General features: G+C 47.0%; 1 protein-coding gene across 1 annotated transcript in view; it reads left to right on the top strand.

Annotated features, from left to right (window-relative positions):
* Window positions 1-22,368, top strand: part of LOC144935487 (integrin alpha-11-like) — a 53,174-nt gene extending 30,806 nt beyond the window's left edge. Inside the window, exons 16-30 of the mRNA XM_078862186.1 lie at window positions 524-690; window positions 1,570-1,718; window positions 1,874-1,984; window positions 2,982-3,067; window positions 4,675-4,816; window positions 5,500-5,595; window positions 5,861-5,937; window positions 6,424-6,513; window positions 6,670-6,772; window positions 7,339-7,452; window positions 7,976-8,086; window positions 8,429-8,542; window positions 9,542-9,637; window positions 11,035-11,148; window positions 18,939-22,368. Coding sequence (XP_078718312.1) covers window positions 524-690; window positions 1,570-1,718; window positions 1,874-1,984; window positions 2,982-3,067; window positions 4,675-4,816; window positions 5,500-5,595; window positions 5,861-5,937; window positions 6,424-6,513; window positions 6,670-6,772; window positions 7,339-7,452; window positions 7,976-8,086; window positions 8,429-8,542; window positions 9,542-9,637; window positions 11,035-11,148; window positions 18,939-19,040 — 1,672 coding nt within the window. The 3' untranslated portion in view covers window positions 19,041-22,368. The remainder of the gene's footprint in view (window positions 1-523; window positions 691-1,569; window positions 1,719-1,873; window positions 1,985-2,981; window positions 3,068-4,674; window positions 4,817-5,499; window positions 5,596-5,860; window positions 5,938-6,423; window positions 6,514-6,669; window positions 6,773-7,338; window positions 7,453-7,975; window positions 8,087-8,428; window positions 8,543-9,541; window positions 9,638-11,034; window positions 11,149-18,938) is intronic.
* Window positions 22,369-27,200: the final 4,832 nt, after the last annotated feature.

The following is a 27,200-nucleotide window of genomic DNA, read 5'->3' as shown; positions in this document are numbered from 1 at the left end:
TGGCTGCGATTGTCGGATGTGTGCACGCGGACTGCCGACATTGTCTGAAATGCACGGCGTGTGTGAGATGCGCTATCGGCACATGGAGAAGTGAGGTTTCAGTTTCATTTATTAGGTATAGCCCTGTGAGCCATGAGGCTCTTGACTCGGGTGCAACCGCAACAAACAAAAGATGAACAAAGAACATCTTAAAGTGACGACGCGCAACAGAAACATCCAGGAAAAACCAGTAAAATCTTCGAGAAAAAAGCACCGTATATCAACGCTGTGTGCAAAAATCCCAATGGGATGCAAGTCTAACAATAACCATGAGGCAATTTCGATGAAGTTATCAGGCCAACTCCGTACTTAAACTAACATGGCTTAACCATACGTTTCGAAATCACCAAAGTAAAGGGAGACAGCGATAGAACGCGGCACGCGCACGGACACACCTCCGATCAGCACGGTTGGCTACATACGGCACGAAAGAAGTTCAACATGAACACACACGCCGCTATAAGTGACCGCGATTTTCCATCAGGTCCCGAGCGATCGCACGGGTCTCGGTGATGGTCAAATTCAACCCGAACAAGATCAACATGATGGACAAGACATGCAAGGGGATGGGGCAGGACGCTGTTTGCGTGATGGCACAGTTGTGCCTCAGTGCCAACGTGCGGCCTGCTCAAATGGCCGGCTCTCCGCTTGGTGAGTGAAGTGTCAACACCCCATATGGTTGCGCTGTTTGTGGACACGGGGGTCAAAATCACAGCTGTCGATGCCACCACGACTCTGCAACGCTGTCTCGCTTCTGGCAAATCCCACAGCTGCTGCAAAGTAGAAACGGATCCTCCAAGATTTGCGCAAACAGTCTCCCAATATCCTACCATCTGGCTGCCAGGGCCCTATACAATTTAATTGAATGCACAGATGTGTACTGAATTGAAAAGCACCCATTACGAATTGAAAAATGTTGATACGCACACAATTCGAGGATGTGTCTTCGCTTAATAATCAATTTTAGTTCATGAAGTGATACGTGGTTACAATTGCAAACCATCGGCTTTCGGGCAACATGGATGCGTATCGAGCTGTGCGTGGGGCTACTCGACAGGAAGGTGCTGTGTACACGGCCAGTAGAGCAAAAACAAGAATCTGTAACATGTTTATCTTGCACTTGTGACTGTCAGACATTTTTACTCGTTCTTGGCACAGCAATCCCATGACCGTAATTTGCTATGAGTCAGCAATGTGATACTAAAAATCTAGACACTTAATAGAATAGTGTATCGTTCGTAATAATTATGTGTATATCTTTTAATAGTGTCGTTCATGCAAAACTGCACCTCACAATGCTGTACAAGGCAACAGCAATAAAATAAAATAAGGAACTAAAGTGCCCCTCACAAGACACATAGCACACCCAAACTAAGGTCAGCTCAAAGGCCACAATCCATCATTCACGAACAAAGCTTGCACAATGTCCACTCTTAATAAACTAGTCCCACTTTCCACAGCAATGCAAAGGTTTAAAAGCCTACTTCTTGTCCGCACTCGATTAAAAACGTGAGCGCATTTGACCAGCAGAGCTGGTGTACAACATGACTCTGGACCCCGTGCGGTCGGTGTCGCGCGCTCACTTTGTCGGCGGGGTGGAGCGCACCCTGCAGGGCACTGCGACCGTCCGGCCAGATACCTCCTCCCCGTTCTGCAGGGACTACACTTTCTACGTGATGGTGAGAAGCGACACCGAGACGTGCACCCGCCCCCCGTTTTTCAGCGATAGTGCTCACGGCAATATTTCCTTCTCTTGGTTTTTGACAAGACCCTCCGTCAAAAGCTGAATTTGGTCGTCTCGATTCGCTATCTGCATTGCGCTCTTCCCTCGCAGGAGCTCGCCGACATCGTGAAGCCGCTGGAGCTGCGCGTGGACCTTGCCCTGAAAGACCCCGAGCAGGGGCCCGTGCTGGATGCGGAGGAGCTCAGTAGCAAGATCTTCGAGGTCGGGAGAACCGTCGTGACCTCAAGCTCACGGTGGCTGAGGCCAATTCTTTCATTTTTTGGTCATCTTTTACCAGACCATACGGCAATGTTGTTGGTGGTCAGGGATAGATGAATGCAGAGGATTTAGGGACTGCAACCAAGGGGCTTTGATTTTGACGGGCTCCTAAAAATATATACTGCTTTATAATGGTTCAAAAGCAACACTGTAGCATTATGATACATCCTATAGGTATTTTTTTAATTAAAGCCATCATGTCACTGCGTGCATTACTGCCGGCGCTGTGTCGAAGTCAGTCGTTTTGTTTGGTTTAACTTCGATTTAGCTTTACTTAGAAAATTTAGCACAGGTGGTGATAAGACAGGAAATAGAAGGAATATTTGAGTGGGGAACCCGCAATACTGTCCCAGTCCTTAGCCCCCATCAAACGTCAAAGAGCAAAAACCATCCCCCCCACTGGCTCCGCCATTGATCACGCGAACTCCGGTCATCCTTGCAGCGACTTTTTGGCTAGCCATCGAAGAAAGGCTGTCACTGCATCGCACACTTTAAGATGCGTTTCTGCGGCCGTCTGGAACGCTCTTTCTTCCGATATTAGGAAGCCACTGGAGCTGTGCACTTTTAAATGTAGATTGTAAACTCATTTCTTTAGAACTGATTTTTTGTGTTTAGTTTGTTGTCCTTCCCCCGCACCTCCGTTAGCATGGTTGGCTACGTGCGGTGTGAAAGAAGTTCAACACACATACATAGGATCACCTATAACTCCATGTATTTATCCCCGTTGTCTCGATGTCTCATAATCTGATTCTGTTGCCCCTCGTAAGAGTTGCTGTTGAAAATACGAATAGATGTTTTTTCAACATACATGCAAACGTAATCCAACCCGGTGGGCGGTGAACGTGTGGCGTTGTTTGCTCTAACGACGCGCCGTGTAATCGCCGCGTCATCCGGCCGCGGGGTTCGCGTGTTGAGCTCGGCGTCCTGTCGGCCCCTACAGCTGCCGTTCACCAAGGACTGCGGCACCGACGAGCGCTGCGAGACGGATCTGGTGCTCACGCTGGAGCACGATATCAAGGGCACACGGTGAGGCTGTGTGATTTACATTCAAGTTGAAGTTCATGTATTAGGTATAGCCCTGTGAGCCATTCGGCTCTTGAATCGGGTGCAACCGCAACAAACAAAAAACATGAACAAAAAACATCTTAAAGTGAATATGTGACTGAGTGCAAACAGAAAATCCAAGAAAAGACAGCAAAATATTGCAGAAAAAACACCGTACACCAACGCTGTGTGCAAAAATCCCAGTGGGATGCAAGTCAAACAACAACAACAACAACCACAAGACAACTTAGATTAAGGCCATCAGTCTAACTCTGTACTACAACAACACAAACATGGCTAAACCAATACACTTTTCGAAATCACCAAAATAAAGCCATGAAAGCAATTGGGCACAGAGCAAGTGGCATTCCCTCCGCACTGACATTTGTGCTGCTGAAGCTATTCCGGGAGATTTTTTTTTCTCCCAAAATGATGCAATACGTGATGAATTACAAAAGAAGACCGCAATAAGCTGACACCGTTAATGTTATAACAATGAATTAACTTCCATATGACTTATGTGCACATTTTATATCGATACATTTTCTTAAAATATTCCATAACTGATATCTCCCAGATTGCTTTCAGTAGTCACTGGGAGATCGATACAAATTCCAGTAAAGACTGCCGGCCAATCCGGAAGGGTTGGCGACCCTACCCCTACACCGTTTCAAGTCTAGGCTCAACACCTTCATTTCCTATTTATCCTGACCTTACATGTATTTTATCTCTGCAGTACTGTGTCATCCACACTTTAATTAATATAGATACACACCTATCTGCTTGATGGTTATCGGTGATGCACAAGTCCCAGTTTTGTACAGTGTCTTGAGATGCAGCTGTATTTAGACACTGCCACCATCATCAGCTATGATGAATCTACTGCTGGATGAAGGATGCCCAGGCCATCACCATCTTTTACGATTGTTCGACTTGCACACGAGCTGGTTTCATTGCTCTTTCTCCACGATGGTGGGCCTCTCAGATACATTCCATTCCTTGGCTGCCACTGTCATTAAATCCTTTATATTAAGTTCACTTGCTTGCGCGCTTACGACCGTGCAAATCTTTCGGTCGTTTTTTAACCCACTTCCCGTGATCCAATCGAGCTGACATTTTGCACACAGACTCGTTGTGCGTGACAATTTATTTTCGTGAAATTTTTTTTCCATAACTTTACACTTTTTAGGAAAAAAAAAATTATATTTAATTACCAATTGCTTAATGGTGGCAGGCAATCATCTGACCCATAGGTGGCAGCCATCTCAAGCCAGAGGACGAGAGGACTCTAGCCGCCACGCATATAAAGGATTTATAGTGAAAAACTTTGTTTTTACGGGTTAATTTTTTATTCTCGACCATCGGCCATCATCCCTTCTCGAGATAGGCCCTGCCCAATCCCACTTTTCCAAACCGTTTGCACGATGTCTTGAACTCTCATCCATGCGTTACTCCTTCTGCCTCTCGATGCAATACCGGGCGTGCGTTTGTTTATCCATTCAAACTATATTTGCGTCATACTGACGGAGTTGCAGTCTGCGCTGTGAATAACGGATGGCCGTAGTAGTGAAAGTGAAATCCCGCCGCAGGGAGTCTCCGTACGTGGTGAGGTCAGAGAGGAATAAGCACGTGGTGTCTATCACACTGGAGAACCGCCGAGAGAATGCCTACAACACCCGGCTCAACTTCACCTACTCGCCAAACCAGGAACTCCGCAACATCGACACGGAGGTGAGACGGTTAAACTCAACTGACATTCCTAAGCGGGGCACTCATCTGGCGAAACTGAGTTTGGGATGAGTCCAGGAGGAGAGCCTCTCGGGGCCGGTACAAGGTCATAATAACACGAAGGTCCTGCCGATCAAACTGAATCTCCACTTCCTCTACACCCAACCGCCACTCGAGGAAATACCTGCGCTATGTTATACGTGGGATTCTGTCATGGTAGAACGGTAAGGCCACTGGACTGTGAATCCAGACGTTGCCAGCTCAATGTCCTGGTGCAGCAGTTGATATGATGAATATAAACAGAACTCCATTCTGTCTCTCATATAATTTTTTTTTATTGCATCAACATATTGGATTTCCAGGCCGAAAATTACATCACAGAACTACTGAAGTAATTTAAACGAATCTCTGTGTCCACACTCAGGGCTCATTTTCTAGGGTTGCCACCTCAGAGGAACACACACCTGGGACATAATTGGCAGAATAATATCTCCCAATAACTTTAAGTCTTTAACTGGTGTTTTATCGTTACAAAACTGACAAAGCAAACTGGACTTTTAATGTCCTGGGAAGACTTATAGATTTCTGAAAAAGAGGATGATCCTGTGAAAACCAGGACAGGTGGCATCCCTACTCACCCGTGGTGACGTCACTGTCGGTTGCTGATGGAATTTCGCTTTTCGCAGGACGGGGATGTGAGCGTCGACTGCACAGTGCCCAAGGACCATCCGCACTCACAGCTCTGCAAGATCGGATTCCCGGTGTTCAGAGCGAGTGCCAAGGCATGTTGGTGTTTCCCCCGCTTATTCGTTTAAGATTTGCTTCGACCAGAAAATCCCTACCGAATCTCAAAACTCACTCGGTCTGAAGCATCACAGTAGGGGGCGATGTTGCTATTTTATTTAGTTGATAATATAATCTGGCAACGTTACCAATGTTTGGCGATTTCTTTAACGGACAACACAGGTTTTTAAATACGATCATTTTTGGAGTTTGTTCTTTTTTCACGTGTTTAATTCGTGTTTTTTGTCTTACATCAATTTACAGATGACGATACGGTTTATATTTGAGTTCAGCCGCAAAAATATCATGAGCACAGCTTCGTTCTCCGCGGAAGTGAAAAGGTGTGTGTCCTGATCTTCGTTGTAAGAAACTTGTTTGTCTCTGAGTCAGTCTGACAGTCACAGCGCTTGAGTATTTTTGTGTTGTACACAGTCGAGAAGCCCTCATCCAGCAGTGGATAGGTTATGGATGATGATGATATTCACACAAAAAACTGCACGTTGTGGGCTTTGGCTGTGGGACAATCACATTCGCCGCCGTGCACTTTCACGGCATGATATTTGTTGCCATGTTTGAGCCTTATTGTTTGTTTAATTATCCCCGAGGCATTACAGAGCCAGTTAACATGTACTGTATGTTTCATATTGCCATTATTTATTGGCAATATAGCGCACGCACTATTACCATCTATTTTAGTTATTGACAATACACTGAAGAAGAATTAGCAACGACATTGCATAAGGAAATATTACACACGTTTAAATAAACATTCAAGATGAAACGTAGCAATAAATGTCATGCCATGCACGTGCGCGCTGGTGACGCAGTGACAGCGAGGAGACGGCCCAGCAGCTGGAGAACAACTCCGCACGCATCTCTGTCCCCCTTTACTACGAAGCCGACATCATCTTGTTCAGGTACAACCGGATGAACTTTGCATGCGAGATTTTTGAGCGCACGTGTCGGATCGGGCGAGCGCCGTGTGTGGTCTTGCCGAGTGGTTGTAGGATCAAGTGATTGTAGGATCGTGTGTGTGAAGGGTTTATTTTAGTTTTTTGTCTCTCGTGTGTCAGGGACTCGAACCTTGCACAGCTGGAGGTGAATGACAAAGCACAACGACTGGACATCATTAAGGGGCTGGATGACATCGGTCCTGAATTGAAATACACTTTTAAGGTGAAGTGGTGGTAAATGCCATGAAATCATACCTATCTTTATAATGCAAGTTATATGTTTCTTTCTCACCACAAAACAAGTACTTTTGATAGACTTTTAACGGTGAATTGACACCACAATTAAAATCGATTCTTATTTTGGCAATACATGCATAGACTCGTACCTAGATAAAATGGTCATTTTCAAATGATTCAGTAAAGTTACATTTAGGCTCATGCAGAAAATGCAATTGCACAAATTAGTAACAAAAATATATATGAACAATACAAATGAGGTGGTTAAAATGAGACGAAAGACTTCCATTTATTTGATTCCAACCCTGGTCCGAAATTGTGATAATTGTGAATTGTCACAATTTGTCATATTGTGAATTGGGAAATAACAAATTCCATGAATTGTCTAGTGTTCAAATATTGACTTAACCCAATTGTCAAAACATATTACCTTTACAAAAATATAAACAAACGTACGGAACACACGGAATTGATTGGATTCATATTTGAGTGGAAGTCATCTGTAAAACATGTTTGGCCTCAAGTTCACCACTTTTCTCCTGCCCTTAACAGGTCCAGAAATTTGGATTCCCTCTTCCGGAGGAAATTCAACTCAAGATCTCCCTGCCGATGTTCACCGCGCAGAATAACCGCCTGCTCTACGTGACCAACGTTCGCTCTTCCCCGGTGTGTCCCTGTGCTCACCGGCAAATCATAATTGCTTCGTTACATTGCGATTATCATCACTCATTAACTTTTTCAAAATATTTTATTTCCTGACGAAATGTGCATGAAATAACAAACACGATGGTCAAATATCTACGTTACCAATTAAATTTGCGATTAGCAAAACATTTAACAAATTCATTGTTGTCTCGGAGGTTATTTCACATCGTTGTTTTCGTAGTAACTCCAATTAATATTGTTTTCGCGTGTAACTGATGGCCTATACATTCCTCGCATTATAGATTGTAAATTCGCAATGATTGATAAAATATATGGATAACCGTATTGAGATAATCTTCATATCATGAAAACAAATTTGGTATTATATTGTGAAAAAATATAGTACATTGCGACAACGCTACTGTACGGGAGATGCGCTGTTCCGTCATGCTGTTAGCATGCACGTGCGCGTGGCGTGAGTCTGTGCGGCACGCGTGGGAGTGCCATACACACGTGCGCTGACTTCCTTCATTGCCTCTGGCAGCCGGAGATGATAACGTGTGACACCGCTGGCATCGTTGATCCCCTGAACATCGCCAAGCATCAGTACGAGGTGCAGCAAACCACGGAGGACCTGTCTAACGTGGAGGAACTGGTGAGGCCCCAGCAACGATGGAGACGCTTGAGCTGGCTTGCTCACTGGCCTGCAATCCCATCGACCTCCAGGGTCACTTTCACCACTAACCACACACCCATCCCAACCAACGAACTGACCCACCCACCGATTCACCCACCCATCACACAGCCGTGTGATTCACACAGTCGTGTGTCGTTATTCAATATGTATATAAATAAGTAGATATTATACATAATTTTTCTACCTTTTTCCCCGTGCACAAGAAACACTTCATCTCGACGGGCCTCCCACGGCGAAGGTGCGAGCGCTCACGGCTCGTCAATTACTGTCCTCTGACCGCCACTGCTCTGCTGCTCACAGACATGCCCAGATGTCCAGTGCTCTGTGTTCACGTGCACGCTCGGCCGGCTGGACGAAGGCAAGGATGCGTCGGTCACCATCACGTCCCGGTTCTGGAACACCACCTTCGCCACGGTAAGATGCTCAAGCCTCTTTTCCACTGCACAGCTGTGCCGTGCCGAGCCAGGGCCGTGTTGATCCAGCCCAGCCCAACCCAGCGAGGCTCAGGAGGTGCCAGATGATTTCTCCACGGCCGAGGCTGAGCCGTGCCACTGACTTCACATGCAATGAATAAGTCGAGCTGCAGTGCACGACAAAAATGATTAACCCCACCCCTGACCCTGCTTGGCCCTGAGCCAGTTTCAAATGTCGTATGATGTCAGTGTTTAACAGTTTGGTTCTGGCTTGGCTCAGCCAATAGCCAGTGGCAAACCGCTCGTAGCCTGAAGGCCGGCCCCGAACTAGCATGGCTCAGATGTGCCAGTGGAAAAGGGATATGAGAGACCTGGGTGACGGGAAGAGCTGTGGTGGAAAGCGTCACTGATGGATGGACAGATGGACACAATATTTTCCAGGAATAGCAATAATTAGTCGAATAGCCCTCTATAACCGAACAACATTTTAAGGGTGAAAACGTTAAAATATGCCACCATGTTATTTAAATCAAAATTTTAAACAAATATAAAATATGCGTTTATTTCAATTTGTTATACAGGACTGAAACATACTCTTTGGAGTATGTTACACAGGACTGAAATAGTGTTCATTGTTACCGAGTCTGCAATTCACAACTTGACAACAGAGGGTGCCTTAGAGCAATGCCCTGCTGGCTGTGAAATATGACCGATAAAAATAAATAATGAATAATGAATCATTTGCAGCCTTTTGTCAATCCACTGCTGGATGAAGGCAGTGCCAGTCATGGCATTTTGGACCCACATGCGGGTTGGTGAAGTGGGGACCGGTTCAGCTCCTCACTCGCCATTGGTGTTGGCCACAGTTGCCAATCGAACTCGAGTCACTGGCTTCATAGCAAAATGCTCCAACCACTCCACTGCTTCTGCATTAAATAGCATGAAATAGGTGGTGAGTGTTTCAATGATAAATGTCGGTTCGCGTGACTTCTCTTTGAAGGCGAAGTTTAAATCTGTGAAGTTGGTGTCCCGCGGGAGGCTGGAGTTGGGTCCTTTCTCATTCTTATTAATTCCAAAGGGCAGCGAAGAGAGGACGGTAAGCAGCAAGCGCACAACATCTGCGCGTCGCTATATATGCATGTATGTTGAACTTCTTTCGCACCGTACATAGCCACCCGTGCTAATCGGAGGTGAATGTGTGTGTGCCGTGTTCTATCACTATCCCCTCTCACCTCACTTCTGTGTGCCGATAACGCATCTCACACACGTGTGCATTGCAAACGATGTAGGCAGTCCGCGTGCACACATCAACCAATCACAGCCACCTGGCTGCAGCACTTGACACACACCGCGAAGACTTACTCAACGGTTGTTTCCTCAAAATGGCCACATGGCCATTTCACTACAATAAATTTGATGACCTTCTTTTGGAGATGTTTTCTGACTGCACTCAGCTCAGATTTCACCATTTTTCAGTAAATGTGCAAACGAGATGACCTAAAACACCTGCGCAAGATTATTGAGTTAATCTGTCGTTAAGGCTTTTGGTGATCCTTAAAGTACCATAACTTATTTGTCAATCCACGGTTATGCAATCGAAATACCCCTCTTAGATTGTAATTTAGTTAAACTGAATTTTAATTGAAACCTGCAACAACATTCAAATCATTCAATCTACCTTTATTTAACATAGCGCCTTTCAAAATAAAATTGTCACAGATCACTCCACATTGATAAAACGTCATAAACACCCTACTCACAGAGTCACATAGCCCACACATTTGAAAACAAGCATCTTCCTTACATCCAACCACATTCTTGAAAAATAGAATTGTGCTTATTTCAACATGCACAGCAGCACATAGACTGCACTGCCCACTGTTGAGTACAAAAACGAAAACAAAGTTAAAACATGAATGATTATGGATGATGAAAAGTTCAGGCCTCTTCGTGCGGTGAGAAGCTAATCTCAATTTCACACATTGCGCTGGCTGTTCAATGATTAGACATGATGCATAATAAGACTCCGCCACAAGAGAGCAAAGATGTAACCTTTGCTTCGTTCCCATGACTTCTTAAAAGTGGGCTAGCCTAGTTCATATATCGGACCTGAGGGGTGAGCCCCGTATTTCCGTGGTAGCCTTGCTCGGCCAAGCTCGTACCAAGTCTGGCTGTGTGGCCCAAGTCTTGTGGGCCTGTGTAGCCCACTTTGCTTTTAACCGGGCTACCTTGGGGAAGTCATCACAACACAGGTCAACGTGGAATAGAGACGCGCACCGTTACTAAGGTCAACTTCAGGCCATTTGTTTTAATTAGAAAAAAAACTTGGCAACAAAAAACCTAATCCAAACTTACGTTTCATTTTGTTAAAGTGGTAGAAAATTATGATCGCTTGTCTATACTTGCTAAGGTCTGAGTTTTAACTGCAGTGGAAATTTAACATTAGACACCTGGTACCATGTGGTCTTGAACCGCTGTTGCTGTCGCTGCTAGGTGGAGCTGGAGGTCACGAGGCTGGAAAGCGGTGAAGTTCCGGTCGGAATAATCATTGGGAGCATCATTGGCGGTCTCCTGCTGCTGGCTCTGCTCATCTTTGGCCTCTGGAAGGTGATGTCTGCTTTCTCGACAGCTGGTCACACTGAATCCTGCCTGGCAGTTTATATTATTTCAGCGTCCACGTTCAGTCAATATTTTACGTGTATATCCTACAAACAACCTACACGTGACCATTTGTCCCAGCCTGCCAGCAAAATGTTTCATCTAATATAGAGCCCTCTTTAGCTCCACCTCCCTCCTCTATCTCCCTCCCTCACTTCACTCTCTCTCCTCGATCACATTTGTAAAAGATCCACATCCGAGGTGGAGGGGGGGGGGCAGTCGTGATGTCAGCACGACGTATGAACCCAGCTCAATGCTAAGGGGTGTACGTGATGTCATCAAGCAGATGGGCGCGGTGACGTCATCACCGGGCATGACCGCTTGGCGGCATGCCAGGCAGGCAGACAGGAATCCAGGCAGGGAGCCACCCAGAATGTTTTTTTTCTAATCTAGTATGAAACTCATCTATGCGGCCCTTTGAATGTTATCCCCTTATATGAGTGGGGTTTGTCCAGGTAGTTATCTTTATTCCACCATTCGAAACATCCTTTCAAATGTAATTGGCCAAACACAATTTGCAGAATTCTCCTGAAAAAGAGTCTCGGGACTTGGTGAGCCTCTTCTGGATGAATAACTCAAGATTCTTTAAATTAAAAAACCTTTGTAATATTTCTCCCAGTGTTTTTTTTTAAACGTGGTTCTTAATACATTCTTAATAAACATTTTTAATCTGATGGTTTTTTTAATTGCAGTTTGCATAGATTTAGGTGAACAATGCAAAATCCACATGACACAAAACTGGGAAGTTTGGATATTTTTTTATTTGAAAGATGCTATTTTAACCACAAAATTGTCCTAAATGTTTAATACGTCTGCTGTTGGCAGAATCCAGAGAAGCATAAACACAATTGACACAACAGCTCTTAAAAATGCAAATCATCAATGTGTAATAAACGACTGGACCACGATGTCTGGCTCAGTGTCCTTTATTCGGTTCGTGCTGTACACCCACACGGCTGTCTTTACTCTGTAGCTTCTCCACGGTGCTGACTCCAATGTCGGCCCGATCCACAACAGCAGCTCCGCTGCTGTTTCTCTCACACAGCCCCCCTTGGCTGTACTCGCTGCAACTCCTCTCCCTCCGCAGCTCTGACAGCCTCTTGCTGTCTCTCTCTCTCTCCGCAGCTCCTCCTGGCAGCCACTCCGCTGCCTCTAACACGCAGCCCTCTCTCTCTCTCTCTCCGCAGCTCCTCCTGGCAGCCACTCCGCTGCCTCTAACACGCAGCCCTTCTGGCTGTCTCCTCTGCAGCTGCACACCACTCCGCAGCTTCCTCTTCTCTTCGGGGTTGGCTCCCGATGGCCGTCGGCGCCCCCCCCCCCCTCTCCACACTCGCCCGCGTGGCCTCACTCTTTTCCGCTCACACCCCGACTGCCTTCCCCTTCCGGTTTACCCGCTTAAGGACCCGAACCTTCCCCCCACGTCACATGACTCCACCCCCCGTGACGTCACATCCGGAAGGTCGCTTACGCCCGCATTACACCACCCTCCCCCGTAGAAAAATCCTAGCCGACCTCGGCTGACCAATAGCAAATCGTAATGCGGCGAACCGAGCTTCCCCCCCTAAAGGACACTAAGCATACAATGTAACAGCAAGAACAACAACAACAACGCAATTAACATCAACGAACGTACAAAAAGCATGCAATAAATACAACTGTAAGAAAAAAATAACAAGACAACAACAATCAACGAAACGTAAGCGATTTGGAACGTGTGCGGGTCGCCGGCCCGTCCCGGACGGTCGGCGGCCCACTCGCAGAACGGGAACGCGATGAAAGTCGAGGAATGACAGGGGGTAATCCCCCTGTCGCAGCTGGAAGTCCACCGCCGTCCCGTGTCTCTAAAGAGTTAGTCTTGGGCTTGTCCTGTGACCGTGCCCGCAGCTGGGTCGGAAGGGCTGCAGGGCTCGAAGGTCCCGCAGACCTGGCAGGCGTCCTCCGAGCAGGGCCCCTCGTCCCCCGCAATGTCACGGCCGGCCTGTCTGGAACAGGTACGACAGGCGCTCTAGCAAGATCAATGGACGCAGGCAGGGGAGAGTCAGCAGCAACAGACCCCGGCAAGGCAACATTGGGGGATGACGCATCATGTAAGGGAGCAACATATGGTTTCAAGCGCGACGTATGCACAACCCAGCGACGAGACCCAATCTGGACGCGTGCTGACTGTGGGTTGGGAACCGCAATGAGGCGTACGGGACCATGCCAGGGTTTGTGCAATTTCGGCGAGGTCCCCGGACGTACCTGTGGACAATGAAGCCAGGCTAGGTCCCCAACCTTCCAAGGGCACTCCCCCTCAGACCGTCGCGCATATCGCTCGTTCCGGGCCTGGGCTTTGGCCGTAGCCACGCGGGCATTCTCCCGCGCCTCCGTGACTCGGCGAACCGTGTCCTGAATGTATTCAGGAAGTGGTTTACGAGGTCCCTTCACCCCAGTTCCCAATTGCACATCCACCGGCGGCACGTTTTCCCGACCATACATAAGGTAAAACGGCGAATATCCTGTAGCCGCATGAGGCGTCATCCTGTACGCCGAAAGCACCCCGGGGATGTGCAGATCCCAATCTGATTGTTGTTCACTCACGGTATGGCAAAGCATGGCAGACAATGTCCTGTTCAGCCGTTCAACCATACCATCCGTCTGCGGATGGTATGGGGATGTCCGTACTTTCTTAGTCCCAAGGCCCGCGCACACTTCCGCCAATAATTTAGAAGAGAAATTCCTGCCCTGGTCCGTGAGGAGTCTCTCAGGCGCCCCCTTATCCATAATATACCCAAACAAAAAGGCGTCGGTAATGGCCGCGGCCGACTGATCGGGCAACGGCCAGGCCATCGGCCAACGGGAGAGGTACTCAACCCCTACCAGCAAATATTTATTACCCCTCGCCGATGGTGGAAAAGGTCCCAATATGTCCAGTGCCACCAATTCATTGACTCGAGACACCTGAATCGACTGGAGAGGCGGCACGTAAGGATGTTTCGGCGGCTTACGTCGTGCACACGCAGGGCACGCGCGCACGTGCCCTACGACATCTGTCGCCATGCCGTGCCAAAAATAATGACGTTGCAACGTCAACAAGGTCTTCTGCACCCCTAAATGTAAGAGAGTGTCACAATGGAGGGTTCTAATCAACTCGAATCGCAAGGACGTTGGTACCACCAGGCGCCAACGTTCCTGGAACCCCTCCCGCCACATAAGCAGACCATCTCGGAGAGCGGTTTGCGGCCCCACAGCCGTACTCGGACTCCCATTGTCCTTAGCAGACCGCTTCCGCAAGGACACCAATGACTCATCCATCATCTGTTCCCGGATCCAGACAGACCGCGGCAGATTCAAAACCCCGTCAGCCGGTCCCGGTTCCATCGGAGTGTCCGACTTCTCGACGGCCAACGTAAGCGGCTGAGGGGGGTTTGGAATCGGCGAACACCTATGCGTCCCCGACTCACATTTACAAGGGGCGCGCCGCGGTAATCTGGAAAGTGCGTCAGCGTTCGCATGGCGCACTCCCTTCCGATGTTGAATTTGGAAGGAAAATTCCTGTAGCGTGTCCAACCAACGTGCCAACTGTCCGGATGGCTGGTCAATTTTAAGGGCATATTGCAAGGCCGCATGATCCGTACGCACAATAAAAGAACGACCGTAGAGGTATGGTCGAAATTGCCGTAGGAAAAAAACAACCGCCAATAGTTCTCTGCGAGTGACACAGTAGCGGGTTTCCGCAGGAGACAAGACTCGGCTACCATACGCCACGACACGCTCTACACCCCCTTTAGACTGTGATAACACCGCCCCAATACCTGTGTCACTCGCGTCCATATCAAGAATGAATGGGTGATCGAAATCGGGATAATCCAATGTTGGGGCCGTGGCCAATAGATCACGCAGACTCCGAAAGGCCGCCTCCTCCGGCTGTCCCCAAACAAACTTCCGTCCTTTACCCGTAAGGAGATGCAAGGGCCTCGCAATCGTCGCAAAACCCGGCACAAATCTTCGGTAATACGAGGCAAATCCCAAAAACCGCCGAACATCCCCCACGGTGGCCGGAGTCGGCCAATCCCGGACGCACGCCGTCTTTTCCGGATCCGTGGACACTCCCTCAGCACTCACAATGTGCCCCAAATAGCGGACGGACCGTTGCAGTAGGTGACATTTCTTTGGTTTGAATTTCAATTTGGCAGAACGCATCCTCGTGAACACTGTCTCCAGCCGCATCAAATGTTCATCAAATGTGCGGCTGAAGACAATGATATCGTCCAAATATATAAGACATGTCTCCCACTGCAACCCCGTCAAAACGAGCTCCATCAATCTTTGAAATGTAGCAGGGGCCGCATTCAATCCCATCGGGAGACAGTTGAATTGAAATAACCCCTGCGGCGTACGGAATGCGGTTTTCTCCCGTGAGGACTCGTCAAGGGGAAGCTGCCAAAATCCCGAAGAGAGGTCCAGTGTGGAAAAGAACTTAGCCCCCGACAATGCGTCGAGGGAGTCATCCATACGCGGCAGGGGGTACGCATCTGCCACCGATATCTTATTCAATTTGCGGAAATCAACACAAAATCGCAATTTGCCATCCTTCTTCTTAACCAAGACGACTGGAGCGCCCCATGGGCTGTTAGATGGCGATATAATGTCCGCAGCCAACATGTCTTCCACTGCCCCCCGTACGTGTTCTCGCTCCGCAGGACTCATCCGATGCGAATTTAATCGAATAGGGGCAGCATCGCCCGTCTCAATGTGATGGTAAAGCAACGAAGTGCGGCCCAAATCCAAATCATCGGAGCTGAACACATCGGAATATGTCAACAACAATTTACGCAGCGCACCACGTTGCTCCATGGACAGGGAAGAATTTTCGTCACATAAATGAGCAACCCAACGATCATCCGAACTCCTTGGCTCGGAAACCCCAGCAACAACTCCCCGGCTATGTGGACAATCATGGGTCGCAAACGCCGTAGTGGCATGTGCCACAACCGTACCGGCCGGGACACGGACGTTTTCTCCCCCCGCATTAAGCACCTGTAAAAACGGTAATTGATCCGGCCGGACGATGGTCTGTGCCCCCACTAACGCCAACCCGGTTGTTATCGCGGCGGACGGTGACAACAAGACCCCTACTGCTCCTAGCCGATCAGGCAGGGGCTTCCGATACCGCAAGGGTATAAGCATCTGTGTACCAGGTGGGATGTCCACAGATGCGACGGACAGCGCCTGCACTTGTACGGCCGAAGCAGGTCGCCCCGAGGGCGACGGCAGAAACGAGATTTGACGGCCCCCCGGCAGTTCAATACAATTCTCATTGATTTTGATCAAAATGGGCATCTTAGCCAAAAAATCGGTGCCTAACAAACAAGGAACCGCCAAAGATCTCGATATCAACACAACACCCGAGGCCGACACATCCCCAATAGATATCTTAGCATCCACCTGACCCACGATACCCATGCTACCCCCGTTCGCAGCGACGCACGACCCATAAACCGGACGCACAGCCCCCGGCGGGATGCCCAACAGATGAAAAATGACATCCGAAATAATAGTCGCAGACGCGCCGGAGTCGACCAAAATGCGTACGTCCACCCCTTGTATAGACCCCGGTACAGTGGACGAGCCCGTAGCGGCCGCGACGACTCTCCGTGCCAACTTGCGCCATTGCGTGACCGAGCGACAAGGCCCCGTCGAAGGGCATGCTTTAACCACAACGTTAGGATGGCGCAACGACGGTGATGGGTGAGGTGTAAAGCCTTGCCGAGTGTCTGGTGCGTGCCGACATGCCTGTTTCGGAGGATCTTTAGCCGACTTGACCGGTGCCGAGGCCTCCTGCTGCGGCGGAGCCGGGAAGCGGGCCCAGCAGTCTCTGGCGTAGTGGCCCCTACGCCCGCAGCGGAAACATTCGGCCTCGTTGCGCCGAAGCGCAGGCCTCGCCTCCTGACGGCCCCGTTCTGGTAGCGCCGCGCGCGGTCTCGGCCCGCCGCGTCCCGTCCATGGAGCGGAGGCGGCCGTCAGTTGTTGAGGGCCCCGGTCATCCGGAACATAGACAGCCTGCGCAGGGTTCCACCCCAGCGCATCCCCTTCTTTGACGGGCCCCCCCGTCCACGCCGTCACTTGTTTCCAGCGACGGAGGTTGAATTGCGCATCGAGACACTTAGCAGCCGTCCGGGAAGTTAGCTTCTCATGCCCACACACAGGCATGGGGATCCCTAGATCCCGAGACAGCTCCAACATTTTCCCTAATATGAGAGGCTCGAGCAGGTCCTGTGGCGTCTCAGGATAAGCTGCCATGGCCAGCTCCAGCACCGCACCCCTGAACGCCACGGGCGACTCCTCTGGTGCTCGTTGTCGTTGAGCGAATCGCCGATGCGCATCATCTGGTGGCTCATAAGCATCGGCCATTTCTTGAAAAACACCACATAAAGTTGCCTTCTTATCGGTCGTTATGGAACGGAAGAATCGGACAGATTCGTCGTCCAGGAGAGTCGGCAACACCTCCAAAGCCTCCGCATCGGTCCATCTTGCTGTGCGTACCGCCGCCAAGAAGCGGCAGGCGAACGCGCTCCAGTCCCCACCGACGGAAAATTCTTTAACCGTTGTAAGGTGGCGACTCCGACTCCTCTTCCCGCCGTCTTCCAATGGTGGTGGTTGTGATGGCAAATTCAAAATGGCGTCGGCCCGCGGCGTGGCCAAGATGGCGGTTTGGCGCCACGGAGCGCGCAAAATGGCGGCCTCTTGCCGCGTGGGCAATGGCGGCGGCAGGACAGGCAACGTGGCGGCCCGCGGAGCACCACTTGCATCATCCATCGTCCCTGGCGCGACGAGATGGCATAGATGCGCCAGGACGTCCTTAAGTGCCTCCAGTTGTACCGCCATCGCTTGCCATCGTTGATCCGCGTCTGATGATGTCGACGGACCCGCCACTGCGCCAACATCCTCCACTCCCGTTCCCGTGGTCGCCTCAGCCGGGCTCTCCTCCACCACCCCAACAGGATCCGTGGTTGGAGGGAGTTCGTCGTCGTCGGACGAAGAAGCCGATGCAGGCGCCGGATTAACTTTCTTCCTCACTTGTTTCGACATGCCGTTGCACTTCCGACACCAGTGTAATAAACGACTGGACCACGATGTCTGGCTCAGTGTCCTTTATTCGGTTCGTGCTGTACACCCACACGGCTGTCTTTACTCTGTAGCTTCTCCACGGTGCTGACTCCAATGTCGGCCCGATCCACAACAGCAGCTCCGCTGCTGTTTCTCTCACACAGCCCCCCTTGGCTGTACTCGCTGCAACTCCTCTCCCTCCGCAGCTCTGACAGCCTCTTGCTGTCTCTCTCTCTCTCCGCAGCTCCTCCTGGCAGCCACTCCGCTGCCTCTAACACGCAGCCCTTCTGGCTGTCTCCTCTGCAGCTGCACACCACTCCGCAGCTTCCTCTTCTCTTCGGGGTTGGCTCCCGATGGCCGTCGGCGCCCCCCCCCCCTCTCCACACTCGCCCGCGTGGCCTCACTCTTTTCCGCTCACACCCCGACTGCCTTCCCCTTCCGGTTTACCCGCTTAAGGACCCGAACCTTCCCCCCACGTCACATGACTCCACCCCCCGTGACGTCACATCCGGAAGGTCGCTTACGCCCGCATTACAAATGTACACTACATAAAGAGTGTACTAATCATTTCTAAAGCCCTTGCGATGCACTAGTTACTCCTCTCTAATGTGTGCGTGTTTTTTTCTTCGTCTTCTCTGAATTAATTGCAGCTGGGATTTTTCCGAAGGCGCTACAAGCAGCTGCTGCAGGATGCAGGCCCAGATGGTGGCGAGACCAACCCGCTGTCAGATATGAACACCGTCGAAGAGTAGAGCCACACTGCTGCCTGCCTGCCTGCTTGCCAGCCAGGGGACAGCAGCAGCCTGCGAGCAAGCTGATAAAACACACACGAGTGAAAATAAGAAAAAGCATCAGAACTGCCTGAAGGCTGCAGTTAAGTCATCTGCTTCTCTGTTAGATCCAAAAAGAGATTTTCAGATTTACGTGTTTTTTTTTCTTTATTTGTAAAAAAAAAAAATGGGCATGTAAAACAATTGTGGTGGTTTTAAGCCACATCGTGCGTTCTGCTGGTACTGCCGGTTTCAGTTTGTACTGACTTTTGGGCCTGCTTTGCTGTCGCTGCACGCGCGCTAATGAAATATAGAAAAATATATATTCAGGCCCGGTGCTTCGACTGCTAAGCGGTTATCCGGGGCACGTCCCATGATTTCTGAACACCTTTGGGCTGCTGAATTTGCTTCACTGCAGCCGGGTTTGCTTGCCGCTTAAGTGGCAAAATGATTAGGAACGGGAGGGCTATTTTCTTAAATATATGTACATATAGAATTGTTGGAGACCCGATAGTGTAATGCATCACTGTGTTTTTGTGATCCGGAGTCAAGGGTCACGCTCACAAAGGAAGGGGGCTGGCCTCCTAAGAAATGTGCACACGTGAGCTCCACCTCCCCAGCGACGGTGCGAGAACTCACTCAGGACCCAATAAGGTCAAAGGGCATTGGCACAAACTCATTCATCCACTCCCACATCCCATCCCTGCACAGCCTTGATGGTTCCTCAACAGCACAGCCAAATCGAGCACTCAGGACCATGACCCGTGAAAATTGCTAAATACAAATATGAATGAGTTTTATACAGCGTATAAATGCAGCTGTCACAAAGACGTTGTTAAAAAGTAGAAAATGTGCATTGTAGGCCAAGACTTGGAACAAGGAAAACGTATAAATATATATGTACAGATGGGGGGGGGAGGGTTGGTTAATAGGCAGTGGAGAAGATGACGGTATTGAACATAGACCTCAACAGATGGAGACAGATGGATGAAACTGGCAACACGGATGGCTGGGAGAGAAGCAATTCCAGACTACAGCAGCAGCAGCGAAGGAGTGACCTCACCTTTCAACAGAGATTGACTTATGGTTTCAGGAAGAACACCTTAGTTACTAAAGCGGAGAGCATATGAATTAAAATTTATATATCGTAGCTTGAAATTTCAGTTTTGTACAAGTTGTATTTGACCTTGCCAGAGAGAATGGCAAAGTGTGATTTTGTAACTGCGGATTTGCATGCTGCCTGAGTGAAATTAACCAATTGGTCAAGGAGCCCCGAGCTAAGGGAAAAACGTAGCCAACCGCAGACGCCAGTTTGGGTGTTCTGCTGGAGAACAATTCTGAGATCGGGAGGGGTAATGTTTTTGTCATTTACATGGAAGTGTTTTCGAGTTAAGGTCGTGCCAAGGAATCTTGTCCCATTTTATCGGTGTTGCACTCAGTTGTATGTGTGTGTGTTTTTAAAACAAATTGTAAAATACAGTATAGATTCAAGTGTATTTTGTTTAGCGAGATGAGAACTCAAGAGACCAGGATATAGTCTCATTTAAATCTCCTTGTTCTTTAATATATGATTGGGGGAGGGTGCCTTTAGCGTTACTGTTGAGATCATAACCACAGTACGAACGCCGATGACCATTTTGATTAATACTTTATAGATTGCGTTATGCACAAAGGACGTGAAAGGGTTTTTAACAAAACCATGCATAGCACCTTAATATTCCAATCGCTGCACTCTTCCGGGACTTCACTGGGACCACGTTGTCCTGGAAGCATGGTTCTCAGGTCAAAGTTTGCTGTTACTTATTGACTCATACCTCCGTGATGGCCGGAATGGTGGCCAGTTTCAGCGGTCAATTATTACGGTTTTAGACCCCAGAGTTGGCCAAAATAACAGCACAGTACAAATATTTACCGTTGGGTATTTCCATGGTAACTGAAATTATATACCTATATACTCCAAATGTATAAATATACTTTTTGTTATGCCCTACATTAATAGAACACATCAACAGACATTGTATTCATTACGGAAACCATAGCAGGCCTCCTCGTGAAAACCTTTGATTATTCGTAGTCACGGTGTCTACTCTAATTACACTTCCATGGATTATTTCTGTATGGTCCAGCAGCACAGTTGGTAAAAAAGATATTTATGTTTACCTGGCGTTTTTTCCTTCCACAATGGAGGACAATTTTTCAATGACCATCGCTGTTGACAAGGGGCAGATGCAACGTGAATGGTGGTGGTTGTAAAACAGAAAAGGGCTTTAGTTGGCATGTCTTGAAATATATTCTTACGCTCATGATACATCTGTCGTATTGTGCGAGGCAATCATTGTTGTTCTACACTTAATGCAAATAATACAAAAATGCTGTTTTTACTAATATTACATTTAGGGTGATGGCGTGAACAAAACTGCAAATGTGACAAAAAAAAGTGAGAAACAGTACAAACGAGGCAGTAAAAATGAGATGTAAAATATTAAATCAAATCACGACCCCAAATTTGTAAGAATTAATTTAATCTCTAGGAGGGTGCATTGCTACTGTCCACTCTTTCACGTCGACTCTTTGGTTCGTTCGGGATAGTCACAGAGGTGAAAAAATAAAGAATAAAAATAGAAATAACTAAATTAAATCATCAGGTGGGACAACCACAGCAAAATTACTGTAGTGCTGTGGTTGTCCCATCTGATGACGGAAGTTTGTGCTGCTTCCGAAACATCGTGATTTAATTTAGTTATTTCTATTTTTATTCAGTATTTTTATTTTTTATTTTCACCGACGTGACTTTACCGAAAGAACCAAAGAGTCAGGTTCCACTCAGCTTCAACTGGTGGCAGTGTAGCTCCAGGGTTCTACTCCCCGGAAAGGCATGAAAGAGTGGACAGTAGCAATTTACCCTCCTAGAAATTCAATTCATTATTACAAATTTGGGGTCGTGATTTGATTAAATATTTTTGCAGTCACGAAAACTTCAATCTGGAACTGAGTGGAACCTGACCATGTTCCTGGGTTTTTTTTTTGCATCAATGCCACTCATCCTGTCGCGTGAAAGATTGTTGTGTCATCTGTGTTTAGTTTACGGTTATCATTTTTCTTCAACTCGAAAAGTTTGTACATTTCATTGCACTAGAATTTTTTGAAGCTTTTAAAAGGTGATCCTGGTTTCGAGGCGCTGTCCATGTTGGGGGTACGCTCAGTGTTTGTATTTATTGATTACTTCAAAAATTAAGGTGTTTTATATTTTTGTTGCTAGCTACAGTCTTATGCGTGGTATGTTGTTGCTTTTTCCCAATACAAGCAAACAACACTGCGGTCTTGTCTCGTCTCTTTATTCATCTTCATTCCACGTTGTAAATTATGAATGCGATTTTATTTGATGTATTTTTTAACATGCTTCATCGTTTAATTCACAGTTGTGTTCCTAAGTTGCAGGCACACGGCGAAGCATTTTACATTGTAGTTTATATCTTTTTAGAACGTTTCCACATTTGTCCAAAGTAATTACATTGCGATTGACTACATTACAAAACATGTGCCCAATCTCGGCAGGTCTCGGAAGCGAAGGAGGATCGGGCCCAGTTGAGTGCTTGCGGTGATCACCGTAGACTGGCAGGTGCCGTATGTATGGGGCTGAGAGGTGGCCAGTAGATGGCATTGCTAAAACCTAACCCTCTTGATAATTGGTTTTTTACCCTTCTATCTGGCAACAAAACTGACACCTTTTTTACGAGGAGTCATGTTTGCATGGACCACAATACCTGCAGCCATAATGCAAACAAAAAGCATAACTCTGATAATATATGCACTGTCCTTGAAGTTCAAGGACAGTGCATATATCAGAGTTATGCTTTTTTGTTTGCATTATATTATCAGAGTTATGCATATATTATCAGAGTTATGCTTTTTTTTGCATTATGGCTGCTGGTATTGTTATCTATGCAAATATGACTCCTTGTAAAAAAGGTGTCAGTTTTGTTGCCAGATAGAAGGGTAAAAAACCAATTATATTTTTTACTGGCAAATGAGGTTCCAATGGCCTAACCCTCTTATTAGTGGGATCGGATGGCCCTGAGGGTTTCCTGGTGGACAGTCGTAACGCTGAGTGCCTCGCAGCAAGAAGGCTCTGCTTCTGATTCACGACTCGGGTGTCCCTCTCGTGTGGAGTTTGTATACTTTCCAATTGTTCTGCTTTAGGTTTCCTCCGGCATCTCCGGTTTGATCCCGTAACTAGACAAAAAAGCATTCTTTTTACGTGACTGGTATTGACCAAACATCCCAATGCTCAAAATAAATTCCTGCAAATTTATCATTTGGGATTACACAGAGGAGCAGCATTGCCCCCTACTGCGAAAACTTGGCAGGACCCTGCTGAAAAAGAGTTCATAATCGGTGGTACTTGTCTGGACAATGAAGCATAATACTAATGTTTGTATTTTAGTACTACACGTAACACCTTGACTATTACCAAAAAACGACTGCAACAATACAGCACATTGATTTAGTAGTACTGTACATTATGAGGTTTGAGTGCGCCTCATGCCATGCATGGGCCAAACATGATGAGAATACAATGCGATACAATTACACTTCCCTTTTTGAATGTATAGAGAACATAAGTGCAGTTTAACATGTAGGCTTTAACACGTAGTGCAACTGTACCGAGAGCAGTTTACTTTCAAATCCATATCGCGGTATACACAGTGATGTGTTTTTAAATCCTTTATATTAAGTTCACTTGCTTGCTTGCTTGCGCGCTTACGACCATGCACATCTTTCGGTCGTTTTTTAACCCACTTCCCGTGATTCAATCGAGCTGACATTTTGCACACAGACTCGTTGTGCGTGACAATTTATTTTCGTGAAAATTTTTTTCCATAACTTTACACTTTTTAGGAATTTTTTTTATATTTAATTACCAATTGCTTAATGGTGGCAGGCAATCACCTGACCCATAGGTGGCAGCCATCTCAAGCCAGAGGACGAGAGGACTCTAGCCGCCACGCATATAAAGGATTTATAGTGAAAAACTTTGTTTTTATGGGTTAATTTTTTTTTGTATCGAAGAATGATGCTTCTGGAGTTGCAATGTGTGCTATGGTTTTGTCCCACCAGAGTGCAGCGACGTTGTGACGTGAATTGGTATCTGGGGATTTACACAAGAAACGTTCAGAGCTTCCACTTGACGTGAACGCACGCGGCAGGAAACGAGGTCACGACTATCGTGCACTCTTGATTACTCGTGATGGGAGCGACAGTTAATTGGAGAATACAGAAATTTTGATTTAAAGCTTTCGTGACTGCAGGGATTCATATTCTTGGTTCTTTCGGTAAAGTCACGTAGAAGGGAAATAATAAAATAATATAAATATAAACCAATACAAATTCTCACGACGTTTCGACTGCAACACAAGCAATCATCAGGTGTGAAATCCACAGCAATAAAATTTGAAAAAAAAACCAAGAATATGAATACAGAAATTGTAAAGTTAAAGATATGAATATTTAAGCTGTCGTTTTTTTTAAACTAATACCATGATGAGGGTATTTTTTTGGCGTAAAAGTTTGTAAAATGTTTAATTGGTCATGGAACACAGTGTTCTGCAGTAGTAGTTGTTTTGCAGCTGAGATTAAAATTCAAGAGGTGCTTTGGAGAATGTAGTACATTGGAAGTTCTTACGGGGGACATCAAACACAAATAACGTAGACTCACATACAAAGAGAAAAATATACAGGGTTGCATTAGCTAATACTAAGAGTATGAAATACAAATCATTTTTTGCATGAATGTCATTTGAGTTAAATGAGAATGTCAGTAGACGCATTATGTTTCAATCACAGCCAATCGGTGCAATTTTTATTTTCAATTAACAAGAAACTAGCCAAGATTAAAGCGTTTCGTCAGTTGCTAATTGACAGCAAGTCAAAAGAGACACCCACGTAACGGCTGTCAACTGAAATGTGTGGACAAGGGGATGTCACGGCGCCGTTTACAGAACATCAACGCGGCGTGACGCGGGTCCCATCACCAGCACACAACACTTCGGTCTGGTTCGTAGCCTTGACACACCAACGGAATTGAAATGTGTCACGAGAATGTGCTTTTCCCCCGTAGCTCTTGCCTTGAGTTCCTGACCAGTTTCCACGCAGTATTTCTTTTTCGGCTAAGATGCAAATTCAAGAGTGATGTTGGGATATCTTGCCTACAGGTTAGACCGGGATTATAGCAGTGCTGTGTATAATTTGTACGGCAATAACCGGTTCACACACACACACACGGCTGGGATACCTCACTCGGTACAGCAATGGACGAGTGCTTGCAAGGTCATGTGATTAAAACGTGGTCAGCGTGGAGTCAGTCCATCATTTTGCTGGGGTCAGTACCATGATTACAACATGGCGAGACTGTGCAAAGTCAACTTGTATCTGCATAGGAACACGGAATGTATTTCACGGACAGTGCTAACAGAGATGCTCACCAGCTAGTGGCGTAACGTTGTTGGCACGAGCCCTGATGTAAGTATGAATATAAAACAACGATTTCGTGCCTTAATTTGATTCAATAAACGTTTTTTCCCACATTGTGGTGCATTAAGTGCCTCTCGTGGCTACAGGATTACGTACAACATTTAATAGATGATACATTATTCAGAAACCTTTGCCAATCCACTGATGAAGTAACGCTACCCCAGACCGTGTTGATCGTCGGGGTTGTATCACCATACTTGACCACACTGTGTCAATGCAAAATGGTGAACGGGGGCAGTGCCGGATTAAGCTAGTGTGGGGCCTGTAGTATATGTTATAAAGGGGCCCTAAATAAAATAAAAAAACACGTAAATATTAAAACACAAATTGTTGACTTGCATAGCAAAGCAATTGTATTTTTTCATTTGCTATACAGCCAGATAATACGACAAATCGCTAACCTTAAACACCCAGTCGTTCATAAAAGTTGAAGGCAGTATAGTACTATAGTAATAGAGCAAGTGCAGAATCACTGCACCGGAATTGATAGTCTGAAAGCATTTAGCGCAGGGCCCTTGAAAGTGCTGGGCCCGTAGCTACATGTGTAGCTACTTTTGCTACTGGGATAACCGGCACTGAACGGGGGGGGGGGGGGCTAAGACCGGTTCAGATTCCACTCACCGCTAATGTTTCGCCAGGGCCGGGAATTGAACCCAAGTCACTGGGTTCATAGCATAGTGTGCCAACCACTGCTCCACTGTTCCACCCTATAGAACATACAGCCCAGTCAACAAAACGAATATCAATCAATATCCGCTAGTATGCTATGTATGTATGTTGAGCATAATACTCGGTTTACAAAAACAATAATGACATACCTAATAAATGCTAATGCAATTTAAATGCTAAACTCGTAATCAGATGTTCAATGGGGTTTCATATTTTAACGTATTTATTATGAGAGAGAATGACCTTTGTCAACAGGCACTGTGATATTTTCAGCGGGGTCTTACACATGGGATACATTTTGCACCCATCCCACAGACTTGGCTTCGCTCCATCAGGATTTTTGAATCCGTTGTCACTTGACTTGAGGTTTAGTCTCATGGGATGGACGCATTCCTAAACACAAAGGCATTCACAATCGCCACACAAACCACTGCGGGCGTGAGACAGAGGTGATTCCCATCGCTCCGTTTTAAGAGCCCCCAGTTGATACGATCTGAATTTTTGCGGTTTGAAATTGCTTCTGGTACTTTTCATTTTGATGAAAACAATAAGCCAAAGCTGTCATACTGTTGAATAATTGATGGACAAGGTTTGCCCAAAGGCAGAAACGTTCATCCCATGTCTCTGTTCTTCTGAATGGAGACTTCCCTACATGAGTGCTTTGTCTCCCATTCCTGGAAGCAAAGCCTCACACAATGTAGACACAGGCACAGACATGCTTCCTGCATCTCGGCCAATCTATCATTTGCATCTTTCTTGACTCGTAAGCCCGCATGTATATTGGCGTTTTCACCACCACATTACATTATTCTTCAGACAGTTTTGAGTCTGTGCCTGGTAGATTTTGTTTTGCTATCCTCTGCCTAGAAGACGAAGTTAATTTTACTCTTTAGACATACATCACGCTCTCGTTGGGCAACCCCTTCAGCTCACTCCCATATT

This window comes from Lampetra fluviatilis, chromosome 13 (assembly GCF_964198595.1).
Source record: "Lampetra fluviatilis chromosome 13, kcLamFluv1.1, whole genome shotgun sequence".
NCBI classification, from domain to species: Eukaryota; Metazoa; Chordata; class Hyperoartia; order Petromyzontiformes; family Petromyzontidae; genus Lampetra; species Lampetra fluviatilis.
This window is presented reverse-complemented; position numbering and strand designations above follow the sequence as displayed.